Below are 18651 nucleotides of genomic sequence, written 5' to 3'. Positions count from 1 at the left end.
CTAGAGCCCGTGCTCCGCAACAAGAGAAGCCACCACAGTGAGAAGCCCGTGCACCGCAGTGAAGAGTAGCCCCCTCTCTCCGCAACTAGAGAAAGCCCACGTGCAGCAATGAAGACCCAACGCAGCCAAAATTAAATAAATTAATTAAAAAAATATATATATAGAAATATCTCATAAGAAATCACAACAAATAAACTTAAAAAAAAAAGAATTTTCGCTGTTGTGAAGCCTCTGTCACTCAAAGCCATTTCATTCCCACCAACGTGGACAGGGCCCCGGTTGTGGGAGCCTGTATGGGCCCCGGGACCCTGGTCATCTCTGCCTGCACGTCCTAGGGGCCAGAGGTTGTGCTTCTTTTCTGTCCTTTTAACACCCCTGCTCAGTTTTGTTCTGCGACGTGTCTGTTGTCTGTGGGTCTTTCCCCTCTGCCGTCCACTTATTACCACTGCGTCACTCCCTCTGTACAAGCTCACTGGTGCCCGTGGTCCATGGATCGAGGCCAGACACGGAGGGGAAAACAGATAAACAGAAACAGAATATGGATAAACACACTTTGCTGTGAAACATCCTTTTTTCCCCCTGCTCTTTCTAATATTTTTGTCTGTATCACCTTATGTAGTGGCGAGCTTTCTCGGTGAACGCCAGGTCTTCCCCAGGTTTATTAATGGTGGCTTCTCCACAGATCCGATTCAGGCCTGTGTGCACCCCCCTCCCTCCTGAAAGATGGGGGTGGATGCTCCATTGCACCCTGGGAGGCAGTTCTTCCCGGGCCGTGTGAATGGCTGCAGGGCTGCTCAGTGAGAGGGCCACGGGGGTCTCTGCTCTCAATTCCCCCCATCTGTGCAAGGGAAGCCGGCTCGCCGCCCCCCGCGACGCTAACCCCCCTGTCCTTTGTCCCTGCAGAGGAGAACCAGGAGCGCATGGTGATCGACCCCACCTCCAGGGACGACCCCAGATTCAGAGAGTTGGTCAAGGTGAGGACGAGTGTCCTGGCTGGGATGTTCTTGGGAGGTCAGATCTTGGGGTTCAGGCTCTTGTGGGCCAGAGGAGCAAAGCTGGGGGCTGGTCAAGGGGCCTTACTGCTGCATTTGGTGGGGGGATGTGAAGGATGAGGCTGGACGGGCTGGAGCATCTCCCAGGGGCCCAGCCCCACGGGGCCTCTCCGACGGCCGGCTCCCCGTCGTGTGCTGGACCCAGTTATGCGGGGACCCTTTTCTTAACACTTGGAATGAGCAGCTGCAGTGAACGCTCACGGTGCCTTGCAGACCGATTCAAGGCGTTCAAACCCTTTCCGGAGCGAGAGGGGCGGCGTTCAGAGGGAACTCTGAAAAGCGGGCACGTGGATCCCCTCTGGCCACACCTGTGGATCCTCATTGGATGCTGGTGCCCCTGCGCTGGGCAGCGGTCAGGTTTTGCAGCGTCTGGACGTGTGGGGACCGGCGAGGCCAGAGGATGGCCGCCTGGTTCTGGAAAGTCAGGGAAGCAAGGCCAGCCTGGGCCGTGGCGGCTGCGCGTCTCTCCCCACTGGTCCCTCGAGCCTGGCTTAGCGGTGAGGCTTCATTCATAGCTTTAACCTTTGTCGGAGCGAGCGTGGGTTGCAGTTTGATGCTCTGATCTAAACCACAGCAGGGCGTCAGAGGTAATCCCTGGGCCGGCAAGGGCTCTGACAGCGTCGTCACCTGCGAGCCCAGAGGCCAGTGGACCTGGGCTGTACAGACGCCGTTTAGGGCAGAGCCACACACATATCCTATGAAAAGGGCTGTTTCAAAAGTTTCTCCACCTTAACCGCTGCGGTTGGGCCCAATGAGGGCACCGCTGCCTTTTCACGAGGGCTCCTTCAGGATAAACAACACCTTTGCAAGTTGTAGCTTTTAAAGAATTGAAATGGAAAATGTCTGTTTTCAGGCCCACCCCATAATGTTGCTTTTGAGCATCTTCAACTGCCTAGTGTATTAAGAGTTCTTTTTTTCCTGAATACCCACTTTGTTATTCTGAGTGGAAGATTGTCGGTGAGGAAAAGTAACCCTGCACGTCAGCCACTAAAATGTTCTCCACGGGCGATATTTAAGTAGTAGAAGGGGATGCCCTGTTTTTGTCAGGGTTCTGCAGAGAAACAGAATACACAGGAGATGGCCCTATCTCTCTACCTCTTATCTCTCTCTCCATCTCTCTATCTATCTATCTATCTCTCTCTATATATATCTCTTCTGTCTCTCTCTGTATCTATCTATAGAGACTTATAAGGATTGGCTCACGTGATTATGGAGGCTGAGAAGACCCATGATCTGCCCTCTGCAAACTGGGGACCAGGAAAGCTGGTCCGAGGGCCTGAGAGCCCAGGACAGGACTTTGCACGTCCCAGGCAAAGAGAGGGCGAGTCCAGCCTTCCTCTACCTTTTTGTCCTATTCAGGCCCTTCCTGGATTGCATGCCACCCACCCACGCTGGCCGGGGGCCCTCTGCTTTATGCAGGCCACCGATACAAATGCTAATCTCTTCCCGAGACACCCTCACAGACACGCCCAGAAAGAATGTTTAATCAGCTGCCTTGGCATCCCGTCCAGGCCAAGCTGACACATAAAATCAACCATCACGTGCCCCGCTCTGGTTTTTCCTTCTTCGACATGTAAGCAGAGCCTGAGAGCACGTGAGCATCTTCTCCCTGAAACAAGACCCAGGGGGCCTGGTGTCACCCTCACCTCCATACGGGGACTCCGAGAGAAGTAACTCCCCCACCCCCAGGTTACGCTCTGAACCAGTGAAGTGGCCGGTCTTGAATGAGCCTGTTTGATGCCTCATTAGCTGAGCCCCGGTTGAGGGTCCGGAGCTGTGCTGGGCCCCGGGGCTGCAAGATGAACCAGCCACCTCCCTGCTATACGGGGTCCAGATCCGCTTCGCGCTCCTCCTGGACCCACTCACTCGGCCCTTCCCGCCTCTGCCTCAGGAGACTACAGGCATTTTTGGTTTCTACCGGGTGAGGGCTGGGCAGCTGCGTGTCCTTTATTCGCCCACACAGAGGGACCACGGCATCTCTGCATCCGGGACCAGCCCGACGGGACCTGCGGAGGCTCTGGCAGCCCCTCCAGCCCCGGATTCCGGGTTCAGATGAACGACCATGTCTGGGGCATGGAGTGTGTTGACTGGAGGGGCTGGGAGTGTGGTCGTTGACATCCTGTGGGGCAAAGCAGGACTGAGGACCCCAGGGAGTGGGAATGCACGCCTCTCCCTTTCTTCCCCGATGGGCAGTTCTGAGAGCTGTGCTTCCACAGGAAGTTGGCTGTGTGCTGGGCATCGGCTGGGTTTTCTTCCGAAGCTGCGGGCGGCCCAGGGGCGCACCTGCCTCCCTTCCCTCTCCCCTCACTCTTGCTAGTCTGGGGTTATGGTCCCCCCAAAAGTAGCAGCAGTCAGCTTGGCCTTGGGCTGACTTTCCTGGGGAACCCAGGTGTGGTGTGCTGAATCACGGCCCCCAAAGATGTCCACGTCCTAGCCTCTGGAACCTGTGACTGTTACCTCCTTATATGGCAAAAGGGACTTTGCAGATGTGATTAAGCTAGGGGTGTGGAGGGAGGGATGACCCTGGATTGTCTGGTGGGCTCACAAGTGTCCTTATAAGAGGGAGGCAGAGAGAGATTTGACTGCGGTGATGGTGGCAACATGAGGGTGGATACGGGATGCCACGCTGCTGGCTTTGAAAATGTGGGAAGGGGCCACGTGCTAAGGAATGTGGGCTCCCCTAGAACGTGGAAAAGGCCAGGAAGCCTTCCCTAGAGCCTCCGGAAGGAATCAGCCCTCCTGACACCTTGGCACTAACCCAGTGAAACTGGTCTTGGACTTCTGACCTCCAGGACTCTGAGGGAATACCCTGGCGGTTTGGAAGCCCCAAATTAGTGATAATTTGTTGCAGCAGCCGGAGAAACCAGTACACCAGGCCGAGTTACCTCCCGTCCCTAAACCGCCGCATCCCTTAGCTGTAGCTGAGGGTCCCTGTCCCCTTGGGAGCAAGGCCGGCCTTGCTGCCTTGCCAGTTCCCAGGAAGGGCCAGCTGCCAGACACATAGAAGTCTGTTCCCATGGCCATCCCGCCAGCCTGGAGCACATACGCCTGGAGATGGGCAATTTCTGGAAGGCTCCCCCTGCCGTCAGACTGCAAATCGTACCTCGAGGCTGGTGGCTTATCTTCTAAAATAAACATAAACCCAGCAAGCAGGACAGCGCCATCAGGCTGTCTGTCTGTGGCTTGTGGCACGTGGCGGGGATGTATGTGAAATATTACTACTCACTGACTACAGGGCTTTTAAACAGAGACGCACGCGTGCTGGTGGGGGTCTGGGAGATGCCTGGGCTGAGCGCCAGCTACCCTGGGTTGTTCTTGTTTGTCAGGTAAGGGGGAGGCTCAGCGTATCCCTGAGTCGGGGTTCCCTCACGACAGGGGGCTGTCAGCACCTCCTTTTCTTGGCGTGGGGAGGAACTGGCCCCAGGGCCAGGCAGCCTGTACGCGCAGTCAGGGGTGAGCTGCCCGTGGCCTGCCCGGGGGTGCCGCCGAGCCGGACACCCTTAGATGTGCTCCAGGCTGGAGGCCCTGCTGCCTCAGTTCCCGCACCACCCCCAACTCCAGTGCCCCGGCCCCTGAGCCTCCTTGCCCCTCCCTCCTTGAGCAAGCTGAGCACCTGCCCACCTGGCTGTGAGGTTAGAAAGCCCGTTTCCCCCAAGCCCAACCCCACTTCTGATGCCGGTTTTAAGTTTGGGAGCCCCAAGACGACCCATAGGTTTGACACTTTGCTAAAAGGACTCCAGTTATACTCACGGTTATGGCTTATTCCGGTGAGAGGACACAGGTTAAAATCAGCCGAGGAGGAAGTGCAGGTTGTTTTGGTGCAGGGTGTGGACCACGTGCAGGCCTGAGCTTGTCAGGGTGAGGTCTGGCTGACATCCTGACCACTGGCCACGTCCAGTCTTGGGACCAGCAGGACCTTTCTGAGTTAGCACGGTCGGTCCCCCCGGCTTTCGTTCTCTGTTCTCCATCATGTGCACTTTGTTACCTCTTGTCTTGGCCCCTGTCCTGCCTCTCTCTGTAGACTTACCCACACTGACCCTCGTGCCTCGGGACTGTTGGTGTTTAAAACATTGTGAGCTGCTCTTTGCTTCCTGTCTAAAACCCTGGCTTTGGCTAAGCCAGGCATTAAGAATGAAGCCGCTCATTGAACCATTCTCTTCGAGCACCTTTTGTGTGTAATGCAGTGTGAGGGGGTGAAGGGGTGGGTGTGATGGGCTGTGGAATTGGCTCTCTGGATTCAAATCCCGGCTCGGATTAAAGCAGAACAGTCGTGCCCGTCTGCCAGCATGAGGGTGACGTCAGATGACACACGCTTGCTGTCCGGCGGGTGCTGTGCCGGGCGCTGGAACATGGGCACAGACAGGGCAGAGCTGGGAGGGAGGTGCATGGGCAGGTCTGTGGTTCCCGTTTAGAAGTGAGTATCCTGTGGGCTCAGGAGCTGAAAGACGTATCCTGTCTCCTGTATGCAGGTGTTTGTCCTGTGGTCCTTTTCGCTAGCATCCTCCAGGAGTGCCCTGAATCTCTTAACAGGGTGAACAGCTGGTGCCGCCTGGGGAAGATAGCAGTTTACAGATGAGATCCTTTATATTTTTAATGATCTTTGAAAGACGGAATGGCAGTTCTCGTGCTTTCCAGAGTGAATAGTCAGAGAGGGGCCTCCGCACTTGTGGGTGCCTTGGTCCAAGGCAGGCTGGCCGTGTCGTCACCGGGGTACGCATTTCTCCCCACAAGCAGATTTCGCATCTCATCTCCCAGTTTACTGGACAAGGCTCCTTCGGGTTGTTAAGTTCTGTTTTCTCCCTTCCTTTGCCCCTACGAAGAAACTCAGCTGCACAAAGATGGTCTTCTGAGCAGAAGACGGTGCTATCGTCATTGTGTGGAGATGCCCGGGGACGTGGCTGGCACTGCACCTGGCCGGGATGCTCTCCTGCCCGTTGCAATGAGCCTGCGTCCTCAGTGCGTTAAGCCACGGCAAGCCTGTCTGGAAGTGACTAAAACATAACTGTCATAGCTTTGGGGGAGACAGGCTGCAGATCTTCATTATCATTTAGAAGGAACTCAGGGGGAAGTCATTTTTTATTCTGGCTAAAGCAAGCTTGTGAAAAGTCTATGCAAAGAGCACTGTGCCGAGGGCATCATTAATACACGTCCTAGACCCGTGCCTGCAGGACTCGGGGTTTGCAAATGAGCACGTCCCTAAAAGTGAGGACGGGTGCCATCTTTATAAAGTCTTTTGTGAACCAGAAGATTAAGACGGATGACCTGGGCAGTACAAGGACAGGGTGATCGGTGGTGGCCAGGAGGGGACTGCATCTCCGCGGGGGCAGCAGTGAAACTGGCGGCGGATTTACTTTTGCTTTCCCAGAGCTGACCTCTGTGGCCCGCGGCGTGAAATGTGATTTTCATCCCCTTCTGTCTGTTGTTTTTGTATTTGGACTTTGACCAGGTCAGAGAGCCAGTTTTAGTTTCTTCATAGCAGAAACATCTCTTGTGTGTTTTCCTACAGGACCTTGCTCTGGGCAAGGCAGCCTCTAGAACCAAATGTCTGCATGCCCCAGAGGCTTTTCTAGGTCTGTAGGCAGCCCTGCCGTTGATCTGAGCGCCTTGCGTGGGTCTGTTCCTAGTTTAGCCCCTGCGGTGATGGCCTTGAGTGGGCTGGCGGTCCAACTGGGGAGACAGACATGTCAAGGGACGGATGAGTGTGTTTCCAGGTGGCATGACCGCATTGAAGGAAACTGAAGCAAGAAGCAGGGGGGTTCCTTCTCCGCTCTGTTTTTGGTGGGGTGGTCGGAGTTGGCATTCGAGCCGAGACCTGCTGCTTGGTACCTAGGGCGGCAGCAAGTGCAGAGGCCCCCTGGGATGCCCGTGCTGGCAGGTGTGAACTCCAGCGAGGGGGGCAGCGTGGCTGGAGCCTAGACAGCAAGGACGAGGGTGATCGGAGGTAAGATCAGAGAGGTGGCAGGGGTGCGAAATGGTGTTTGACTCCCAGGGCTGGTTTGGGGGGGCACAGGGACGTGGGAGGACTGGCACCTAACTGCCCACGTGGGGCAGAGACTAGGTCATGTTTCTTTATAGCTCCAACACCTCGGGTGCTGTCCACATATCCTAGGTGCTGCTAGCTAGGCTGAGTACAGCAGAAAGGGGTTTCTGACACGCAGAGAAGCCGTGGGTGGTGACGGTGACATCTGTGTAGATCACTAGAGTTGATTAGCACTGGCCAATAGATCATCTCACCAAATCCTCAAAATAGCCCAGCAGAGGTAGATGCTAACACCTGCATTCTAGAGGTTCATTGCTTAATAACAGGTTTATTGAGACAGAATTCCCATACCGTACAGTTCAGTGGTTGTTAGTGAACTCCCAGAGCTGTTGAGCCATCACCTCAATCAGTCAGGGACGTTTTCATCACCCCAGAAAGGAACCCCGTAACAACCAGCACCCAGTCCCATATCCTCCTTCCTGGCCCCCGGCAACCACTTTGTCTCTAAAGAATTATTGCGTCTCTATAATTCGCATATTCTAGATATTTCATAGAAGGGGAATCATATCAACACATGACTTTTGTGTCGTCTGGCTTCTTTCACTTGGCATATAGTGTTTTTAAGATTCATCCATGTTGTAGCAGGTGTCCAAACTCCATTCCTGGACTTCCCTGGTGGCGCAGTGGTTAAGAGTCCGCCTGCCAGTGCAGGGGACACAGGTTCGACCCCGGTCTGGGAAGATCCCACATGCCGCGGAGCAACTAAGCCCGTGCGCCACGACTACGGAGCCTGCACTCGAGGGCCCACAGGCACAACTACTGAGCCCACGTGCCACAACTACTGAAGCCCGTGTGCCTAGAGCCCGTGCTCCACAACAAGAGAAGCCACCACAGTGAGAAGCCCACGCACCACAACGAAGAGTAGCCCCCGCGCGCGGCAGGGAAGACCCAACACAGCCAAAAAAAAGAAAAGAACTGCATTCCTTTTTATGGCTGAATAATATTCCATTGTATGGATAGACCACAACGTGTTCATCTGTTCTTTCTCGACGGCGTTTGGGTTGTTTCCACATTTTGGTTATTTTGAATAGTGCTGCTATGAACATCCGTGTACGAGGTTTTGTATGAGCTTGTGTTTGCAGTTCTTTTTGGTATATACCTGGGAGGGAAATTGCTGGGTCATATGGCGATTCTGTGGTTAACCTTTTGAGTAACTGCCAGACTGTTTCCGTAGTGGCTGCACCATTTTACATCCCCCAAAGAAGTGTATGGAAATTCTTCCAGTTTCTCTACAGCCTTGGCAACACTTATTGTTCGTCTTTTTGATTATAGCTACCCTAGTAGGTATGAAATGGTATCTCGTAGTAGTTGTTTTTGTTTTTGCGGTACGCGGGCCTCTCACTGTTGTGGCCTCTCCCATTGCGGAGCACAGGCTCCGGACGCGCAGGCTCAGCGGCCATGGCTCACGGGCCCAGCCGCTGCACGGCATGTGGGATCTTCCGGGACCGGGGCACGAACCCGTGTTCCCTGCATCGGCAGGCGGACTCTCAACCACTGCGCCACCAGGGAAGCCCTCTCGTAGTGGTTTTGATTTATATTTCCCCGATGGCTAATGACGTTGAGCATCTTTTCATGTATTGGCTATTTGTAAATCTGTTCTGGAGAAATGTCTATTCAGATCCTTTGCCCTTTTTTTTTTTTTTTCAAAGTTTGTTTGACCTGAAGGTCATACAATTTGGGGGAGGAAGGAAGTTTTTTTTTTTGGCTGCGTTGGGTCTTTCATTGCTGTGCGTGGGTTTTCTCTAGTTGTAGTGAGCGGGGGCTACTCTTCGTTGTGGTGTGCGGGCTTCTCATTGCAGTGGCTTCTCTTGTGGAGCACGGGCCTCAGGGCGTGCGTGCTTCAGTAGTTGTGCTTTGCCCATTTTTAAATTGGGTTATTTGTCTTTTTATTACTGAGTTTTAAGTGTTCCTTATATATTCTAGATACAAATCCTTTATCAGGTATATGATTTGCAAAATCTCGCATTCTGTGGGTTGTCTTTGTATTTTCTGGATAGTATCTTTTGAAGTACAAATGTTTTAAATTTTGTCAGGTTTATCTATTTTTTCTTTTGTTCCTTGTGCTTTTGGTATCACAGCTAAGAAACCATTACCTCATCCAAGGTCATGAAGATTTACCTCCACGTTTTCTTTTTTTTTTTTTTGCGGTACGTGGGCCTCTCACCGTTGTGGCCTCTCCCGTTGCGGAGCACAGGCTCCGGACGCGCAGGCTCAGCGGCCATGGCTCACGGGCGCAGCCGCTCCGCGGCATGTGGGATCTTCCCGGACCAGGGCACGAACCCGCGTCCCCTGCATCGGCAGGCGGACTCCCAACCACTGCGCCACCAGGGAAGCCCCACCTCCACGTTTTCTAAGAGTTTTATAGTTTTAGTTCGTACACTGAGGTCTGATCCATTTTGAGTTGATTTCTGTATATGGTGTAAAGTAAGGGTTCAGTTTTATTCTTTTGCATGTGGGTATCCAGTTGTCCCAGCACCATTTGTTAGAAAGACTTTTTTTCCCCATCGAATTGTCTTAGCCCCCTTACGGATGTCACTTGGCTGTAATGTGAAGTTTATTTCTGACCTCTCATTTCTGTTTCATTGACCTCTGTGTCCTCCTGCCAGTATCACATGTTTTGATACTCTAGCTTTGTAGGAAAGTTTGAAATCAGGAAGTGTCAGTTCTCCAACTTAGTTCTTCCTTTTCAAGATTGTTTTGGCTTTTGGGGGTCTCTGGACTTTCCGTTTGCATTGTAGGATTTGCTTGTCAGTTTCAGCAAAGAAGCCACGTGGATAGTGATTAATTTTTATAAGTGACATCTATTATTAGTTTTTCTAATTACCTAAGTAACATATACTGCTGAAAACCTGGAAGACAGAAAACTCAAACAGAAGGCAGTGGTCATTTTAAAATTCGTGTCCCTCCAGGCTTTTTCTTTTGTGCATTCAGCTTTTCCTACACAAAATCTGAAATCATTTCCGAGTTGGTAAACGTCTAGGAGCACATTTGGATTGGTACCTTGGGAGAAATTTCTGGAAGTGGAATCGCTGGGTCCCACAGCACACACAGGCCCAGTGTGGAGGCTGTTTGGGCGGCAGCTCCGTCCTCCGATGGGCACCGGCCCCTCCTGGCCTCCCTGCCGGATCCACACTGGGATAGTGGTTCCCTAGTCCGCGGCCCGGATCTCGCCACCCCAGCACCAGGCGCGCCTGCCCCACCCCCCCGGGCACCTCGTTCTGCTCAGCTGTTTCCTGTCCCGCCCTTGAAGGCCACTTCCTCTGCTCCCAGGGCCGCGTGACCCCTCATGTCAGAATCCTTTGTGATGGCTCGTGCTCACCATCTCTTTCTGCTGCGTCTCCCGGCTGGACCTGGACTCCCGGAGGGCGGGGGACGCGCCTCCTTTGTCCCCACGTCCTGGCACCAGGAAGGCACTCAGTGACAGCCGTTGAGCCGGGTGTAATACTGCCACTCAGCTCCAGTAGCTGCTGTGAAATCCCTGATGAAAGGCCAAGGTGGCAGATTCCTAGAGCTTTGTGGAATGAAGGGCCCGAGCATCACTGCGCTGCTGCGAGGGGCCTGGTGCTGGTGGCTGGAGAGGTAAAGCTACGGGGCAGGCCTGTCTGTGATCCCGAACCTGCTGTTTTTGGCCGTGTAACTGGGGCCCAGAAGGTGGATGTTGGGGTCTGGAGAGCTAGGTGGGTCTCTGCTCCGTGATGTCGGGGCCTGGACGGGGCAGGCATCCTTCCAGCTGCTTCCAGACCTCCCTCCGTCATCGTATTGCCGACTGTGCCCTGCCACCCCTCCTGGTTCTCCCCTTTGTTCATTGATACCTACAGCCCCTGGCCTGGCGGCTTCCTCTCTGCCCCGCCCGCCCACTCCTGCCGCTCCATCCACCGAGATGCCCGCGCACCAGCTCCTTCTTCAAGCTCCCCCTCTGCATCTGCCCGTACCCAGGGTCAGGGTCAGACCTTGCTTCTCCCCAACCCCCTCCCCGTGCCCCTCCGGAGTCCCCACGTCCAGTCCCCACTCCCCCTAGTGCCCACGGTCACTCATCTCATCCACTGACCCCTCCCCTCCTGGCCCAGGTGAGAGTCCAGGGCTGGCCCCGCCCCCCCACCCCTCTTGGCCTTGGAAGCCCCACCCCCTGACCTCCCAGGTGGTTCCAGGTGGCTACAGGGCTCACCCTGCACCTCCTTCCTGTCTCTGCTCAGACGCCACTTCCTCCAAGAGGCCCCCTGACCCCCTGATCCCCGTGACCCCTCTGCCCTCTCCATCCCCAAACTCTGCCTAATTCTTCTCAACAGACTTATTTTTTTTTTTAACAGACTTATTTTTTTTTTTAACAGACTTATTTTTAAGAACCATTTTCAATTTACAGAAAAATAGCGAAGATAGTACAAGAGTTCCCATATTTCCACACCCAATTTTCCCCATTATTAACATCTTAGATCAACATGGTACATTTTTAAAAAATTAATTAATTAATTAATTTTTGGCTGCGTTGGGTCTTCGTTGCTGCGTGCGGGCTTTCTCTAGTTGTGGCGAGCGGGGGCTACTCTTCGTTGCGGTACGTGGGCTTCTCATTGCGGTGGCTTCTCTTGTGGAGCACAGGCTCTAGGCGCGCAGGTTTCACTAGTTGTGGCACGTGGGCTCACTAGTTGTGGCACATGGGCTCTAGAGTGCAGGCTCAGTAGCTGTGGCGCACGGGCTTAGTTGCTCCGCAGCATGGGGGATCTTCCTGGACCAGGGCTCGAACCCGTGTCCCCTGCATTGGCAGGCGGATTCCTAACCACTGCACCACCAGGGAAGCCCCAACGTGGTATATTTGTTATATTAATGAACCAATATTAATACATTATTATTAACTAACACCCACCATTTATTCACATTTCCTTAGTTTTTACTAGATATACTTTCTCCGTCTCAGGACCCCACATGGGATCCCACGTGATATCCTGTCTTCTGAGCTCCTCTGGGCTGTGGTGGTTTCTCAGACTGTCCTTGGTTTCGATGACCTTGACGGTTTTGTGGAGGACTGGGCAGAGGTTGTGTCGGGTGCCCCTCTGTTAGGGTTTGTCTGCGGTTATGGGTTTGGGGAGGGAGGCCACAGAAGTGAAGCGCATTCATCCCATCACATCAGGGCACACACGACAACGTGATTGATCGCCGTGATGCTGACCTTGATTACCCGGCTGAGGTGTGGTTGTCGGCTTTCTCCACTTTATTCTGACTTATTTTCCTCCATAACATCGATCACAGCCTGGAAGTGTGTGTATCTGTTTGTCTTTTAATGTCTGATTGGAAGGTAAGGTCTTCAAGGACAGAGACCTCTCTCGTCTTTTTTATCCCCAGAGCCTGGCACATAGTAGGTGCTCAGTAAGTTAATTGATGAACTCAGTGCCTGCTTATGGAGCTCCAGTGCCAGGCCGTGAGCACTGGAGACAGAGCCACAAACGAGAGGTCATAGTTCCTGCCCTCACAGAGCTTAAAGTCCAGCAGGGAGATCGTTACAAACGAAGATGTGTTCCCATTGCAAACGTGAACGGGGTCAGGGAAAAGGCCCTTGGGTGCGGTGAGAGCCATGATGAAGGGATGTGGCCTGGGTTGGGTGGGGGGAGGTCAGAGGATGATACGGAGCTTGAGACCTGAAGGATGAGTGAGGGCTGGCCCGGCAGGGATGGAGGGGAGTATGTTCAGGGTGGAAGAACTAGCACATGCAAAGGCCCTGGGGCAGAGACGGGCTTGGGGATTTGAAAAACACCGGTGAAGAGGCAGGGTGCTGGTGGAGCTGTGGCGGTGGCCCGGGAAGGAGGTTCGGACGAGGGCGGTGGGGAAGGAGGTTTGGACGAGGGCGGTGGGGAAGGAGGTTTGGACGAGGGCAGTGGGGAAGGAGATGGCGGGAAGTGGGTGCAATTAAGAAGTGGGCTGAATGGATGAAGGGGTGAGATCCAGGCTCCTGAAGCTGGAGGGCGGTGTCCTGTTTCCTTCTCAGAGAAGGCGCGGGTTTGAGGAGGGGCAGGGGCGGTTCAGTTAGAGATACTCATGGAGCACCCGAGCAGAAGGATGGTGCAGAGGCGGGGCTGGACGTTGAGGGGTTTCTGGGACGTGGGGGCGGGGGGGCACTGGATATCGTGGGAGGGCCTGAGCTGGCCCTGGAGGAGGATGGAGAGAAGGAAGAGGAGCCATCCAGGGTGATGCCCTTTAAAGATCCGGAGGAGAAGGCAGTATCAAGCAGGACCTCCGACACAAGGAAGCTGGGAGGGTGGTGAGAGGGGAGGGTGGGAGCTGGGCGACGGGAGAGGGTGCTGCGAGGTGGGAGAGAAGGCAGCTGGGTGGCGAGGTCCAGCTCCCAGCCTCCCAGGATGCTCGCCCCCCAGGGAGGGAGACAGAGCAGGGCTGCAGCGTGGAGCCAGCTCCATCCTGCCGACCTTTCGGGAGTGGCTTCGACAAAACCAGAATGCCGCAGGGCTGAGAGATGGAGCGGGATTCTGTGGTCCTTCCCCCGACTCCGTGTGCTCTGCCTGCCTTTTGTCAGTGGAGAAACTTTAGCCAAACCTTAAACCAGAGAAGTGAGAAAATGCAGAAACAAAGGAGAACAGGCTCACGAGACTAAATGATTGTTTAGGCATTAAGCATAGTCAAGGACCTTCAGTTCCTCCCCAAGGGCTACAGATAATATTCTGAGCCGCACGTATCCTGTGAGGTGTCTTATAGGTACTGAAACCCCCCGCCAGGTGGAAGAAGTGAACTACATGATGACCAGACTGTAGCCACGACCTAAGCTGCCACAATTCCAAGCATCGGCCTCAAGGAAATGGGAACAAACTGACCCTGGAACTAAAGAGTAATTGTAGTTAAAACAATCAAGAGGACGCTGGTCGGACCACCAATGACCAATTTCAAGATGACTTCCAGAGCTGCCTGTGCTGTTTCTGCGTGGAGCCCCGTCCCTCTGTCTATAAAAGCTCGTGCCCCCTGGTTGTCATTGTGGGGGGAGGGAGCCGGCCTTTGGACAGGCGTCCACCCTCTCCCACGCCCAGCTGCTGGCACCCAAAATAAAGCCAACTTTCCTTTCCACCATCCTCGCCTCTTCATCGGCTTTTGAGCGGCAAGTAGCCGGACCCCAATTTCGGTTACAGGACTGCTGTTAAGTGTAATCCCTTTAATTTACTTTCACTTCTGTTCTTCATGGGATCGTCTGGTTGAACGTTTTCGAGTTAGTGGGAAAATAGAAATTTCACAGAAATTTGCTTTGTGGCCAATTTTGCAGGTGGCATCCGTATCAGAGAGTGACAGAGGATACTCTAGTCTGGTTTGTGTCCTTTTGTTTATCTCTGAGAGGGCCAATCAGTGCCCATTTCCAGGAGGTTATTGGGACCAATTAGTGAGCTTCATTGGTTTTGCTTGCACAGGGAAACCATGTAATACGGGTATTTTTGATCAAGTCTGTTCAGACATCCGTTTCATCTTGCGGAGAAGTTTCATTTTGCCTTACGCAGCGTCAGCCAGATGGAATTTTGTTCAGCGGGAACCCTATTTCTCCGTAGATATTTTCACGATTGAAGCTGTCTTCTTTTATGATATATTACTCAGCGAATTGAAGGGAAACTTGTTGAGAAAAGGCTGGTCTAGAGAAACGAACACGTGTGTCCACATAAAAATTGTACGTCCGTGTTCGCAGCAGCGCTATTGACAACAGCCCCAAAGTGGTGACAACCCAAATGTCCATCGGCTGGGGAATGAATCCGTGAAACGCGTCTCTCCGTACAACGGATTCAGCCGTAAGAAGGAACGAGGTCCTGACACGTGCTACAACTTGGGTGAACCTTGAAAACATCAATGATACGTGAAAGGAGCCAGACACAAAAGATCACGTATGGCGTGATTCCTTTCGTACGAAGTATCCAGAACAAGCAGATCCACGGAGACGATGGTTTTGTGGTTGAGAGGAGGTGGGGGAGGGTAGAAGGGTGATGGTCTACCCTTGTTGGGTGATGGAAACGTGCTTCAGTGCATCGTGGTGATGGTCGCACAGCTTGGTCAGTATACTAAACAACTGTGTGGAACATAAATTCTATCTCAGTGAAGCCTTGAAAAAATTAGGGTGCCGCTGGGAGCAGGCTCTCAGAGCCTGTCAGTAACAGCCCCTCGGGATCCCCTTCGGTCCACAGCGTTAGGCTCAGGGCTCTCAGGGATGGTTTTAGTGCAGATATTGAGGGAGGGGGTGGACGTTTTATGGCTCACCTGTGCTGTCTCGGGCCGTGGGGGGCGGTGTTACTGACGTTTCCTCATTTGATCCGCCCGCCTGTATATGCCGTGGTGAGCATCATCATTTCCTCTGGCTGAGTTCCCACACGTACCCAAGTCCCCACTGGGAGGAGGCCAGTCTGCCCGTGGTGCCGCCCTCCACCAGTCCTCCTGTGAATCCCATGGGAGCCCCGGCAGCCTGGGTGGGAGAAGCGTGCCCATCCCCTCGTGCTCTCCTGGCCCCTGCACTGGGGGTGTCTCGGTGTCCAGCAGCTCTCCGTTCCTGCTTGCTCTGGTCATCGCCTGGGCCCTCCTGGCACCAGCGAGCGAGGCCGTAACGCCTGTCCACCCCGCAGGTTCTCATCGACTGGGTCAACGACGTGCTGGTGGGGGAGAGAATCATCGTAAAGCAGCTGGAGGAGGACCTGTACGACGGGCAGGTGCTGCAGAAGCTCCTGGGTGAGTCCACGGGGAGGGCGGCCACCACGAGGGGTGGCCCCAGGCCGGACCACAAGATTCTCTACCGATGGCGACATCGGTCACTCGTCTGTAAGCCGCAGCCCTGAGCCCATGGCTCCCAGGCGGTGGCCCCTGGGGCCCCGAGTCACCTGCCCTCTCGTCGTCTCTCGGGTGGGGGTCCCGCTGGAGCTCCCAGTCACGGGGCTGCAGTGGGTCATTCACAGCTTCCAGAACCGTCTGTGGCCTCTGCTGTTGGATGCATGTGTACAAGGGGAGCGCGGTGATGGGGCACGAACGGGATGCCGTCTCCTCTCTGGGGCAGCCCTCCCTGCTGGCCTGCGCCCGTCCAGCTGTGAGCACCTCCAGCCTGTGCAGGCCCATCGGGGCCAGGGTGCTGGAGGGGGTGGCCCCCAGCCGTGCCCTTCAGGGGCACGATTTAGATGGGGGGTGGCGGGGGAGTGGCGAGGAGGGAGACTGACTGCAGACGCTCTTTTTATGTCTGTCCCTTGTGGACAGAGTTCCTCAGCAAAGTAACATCTGTAGAGCCCTTAGCGTGGGGCCGGGCACAGGGCCTGGGGTCAGTAAGGGGTAATGAACAACACCACAACAAAGACAAAGAGATGAAGTGTGCAAGCAGGGCTGCTGGGTCCCCCGAGTTCCTCTGAGCACCGGGCACACGGCAGCCATGCGTTGACCGAGCGAGTGAAGAAAGCCCTGCCGTTTCCTACCTGCAAGGACGTGGGCTCCTTTTATAGGAAGTGCAAAGGCCCTGGATAGGGTCCCCAGATCCCTGTGAGTGTGGCCCGGCGGACTCAGTGTCCCTTTGTCCGTTAGGATAGCTCACCTCCTGAAGGTCCCCGGGAGGCCCTGCCCCCAGCATTGGCGGGGTGCAGACCTGCTCCCTGGGCTCTTTCTATGCACGCTCTTCACCCCTTAATGACCCCACGGACCAGCGCTGTCCGGTGCAGGGGTCTTCCCAGCAGACCGCCTGGAGGGCCACTCCTTCCAGCCAGGGCCAGCACTGGGGTGGGATCATGTTTTACCCTGCAGGGGTGTGCTGGGGAACCCGAGTCAGGCACCTGGAGTTTGGGGGGTGCTGTTGTGGGGGGGAGACACTGAGGGAAAGCAGACAGTTGGGGCTGGGGCTGGAGAGGGGCATCCGGGGGGGGCAGCCCCCCTGGGGAGCTGACATCCAAGCAGGCTTCTGCACAGTTGTCACGGAAAGAACATTCCAGGCTGAGACTCTGCAGAGAGCAAGAGTCTGTTGTGTTTAAAGGGCAGTGAAAGGTGGCTGCAGGTGGCCGGGGTGGACAGATGGGGCCAGATCACGTCCAGTCCTGACAAAGGCTTTTATTCCAAGTGACAGGAAGCCGCTAGAGGATTTGAGCAGGACCGTGACAAGGTCTGAGTTAGCGTTCTGAAAGGTTGCTTGGGCTTCTGGGTACAGAATGAATGGGGAGGCGGGTCAGGAGGGGGACCCGGGAGGTTAGTCAGGGCGCTGTCACAGCAGCCCGGGCATCAGAGGAAGTGGCTCGGTCCAGGATGGAAGTGGAGGATATGTGGGAGGTTAAAGCTGATGGAGGCATGAAGACTGCTGGCCAGGTTTGTGGCCTGAACAGCTGGTGAGTGAGAAAGCCCTTGGGAGTGGCGTGGTGGGCGGGGATGAGGAGGTGGGTGTTGCGTCTGCTAAGAGGGCTGATACCCGTCCTGCCCGCGTCAGCTGCAGGGTAGGGGTGGAGACCAGCAGTGCAGAGATGGTTAATGCTGTGGGACCGGGTGGCCTCACCCGGAGGGGACGTTCCAAATTCAGTGTTTGGCTGAATGCCGTGGGCCAAGAATTAAATAAATCTCTGTTCATCTAAGCTGAGAACCCCCATCTTCAAATGAACTTCTTTAGTACAAGAATAAATCTGAAGTGTTATCAAGATCGTTTAGTAACTGTCACAATTTTATTATTAAAAATGTTGGTTGGGGCTTCCCTGGTGGCGCAGTGGTTGAGAATTTGCCTGCCGATTCAGGGGACAGGGGTTCGATCCCTGGTCTGGGAGGATCCCACATGCCGCGGAGCAGCTAGGCCCGTGCGCCACAACTACTGAGCCTGAGCGTCTGGAGCCCGTGCTCCGCAGCAAGAGAGGTTGCGACAGTGAGAGGCCCGCGCACTGCGATGAAGAGTGGCCCCCGCTCGCCGCAACTAGAGAAAGCCCTCGTGCAGAAACAAAGACCCAACACGCCCAAAAATAAAAAGAATAAAAAAATTTTAAAAATCTTAAAAAAAAAAATGTTGGTTGGAGCTTTGTTGTTTCATAGTGTATCATTGGTCCAGCAATTCTCAGCCTGTCAGGTGCTGGATTGCTCTCGAGGTCACTGAGCCAGACATCTGTGATGATGGACACTTTCAGCAGAGAAGGATGGAGGAGGCATGGCTCTTAGGCTGGCACTGCCCACAAGGATTCTGCTGATGGCGAAGCTGCCCTGGGTTATCAGCTTCCCTCGCTCTCTATGTAAAGACCTAGCTTCCCTCTGACTCTTGGACTTGAAGACTTGGCTGTTGGTGACAATGCTTGTTTATTGAAAGAATCCTTTGAACTGCTGCTTTGCTCACTGCCCAAAGGAGATACTTTCTGATATTTTCAGAAGCAAACATGAGAGTGTTGTACTCACTTACACTTTTATTTCTGATTCTTTTCGCATGCAGCTGTGAAATGCATGTCACTTGAAAAACTTGGATCCCTAAGCCTTAGATCTAGTGATGTGGTCGTGGAAGTCTGTCTCTCAGGATCACAAGGTCGGCGCTGGATGTGCATCTTGTCTCTCAGCCTTAGACGCCTATAAGTGACGCCAGTGCCCTCTCTGGAGTAGAGTGTCAGGGGT

General features: G+C 54.3%; 1 protein-coding gene across 3 annotated transcripts in view; it reads left to right on the top strand.

Annotated features, from left to right (window-relative positions):
* The window catches only part of PARVB (parvin beta), an 81837-nt gene that overhangs the window by 27794 nt on the left and 35392 nt on the right, over positions 1 to 18651 (top strand). For all 3 annotated transcript variants that reach the window (XM_024737521.1, XM_024737522.1, XM_024737520.1), the window contains exons 3-4: positions 904 to 974; positions 15678 to 15780. In XM_024737521.1, coding sequence (XP_024593289.1) covers positions 904 to 974; positions 15678 to 15780 — 174 coding nt within the window. The remainder of the gene's footprint in view (positions 1 to 903; positions 975 to 15677; positions 15781 to 18651) is intronic.

Source organism: Neophocaena asiaeorientalis, unplaced genomic scaffold (genome assembly GCF_003031525.2).
Source record: "Neophocaena asiaeorientalis asiaeorientalis breed wild unplaced genomic scaffold, Neophocaena_asiaeorientalis_V1.1 scaffold242, whole genome shotgun sequence".
Taxonomy (NCBI): domain Eukaryota; kingdom Metazoa; phylum Chordata; class Mammalia; order Artiodactyla; family Phocoenidae; genus Neophocaena; species Neophocaena asiaeorientalis.
This window is presented reverse-complemented; position numbering and strand designations above follow the sequence as displayed.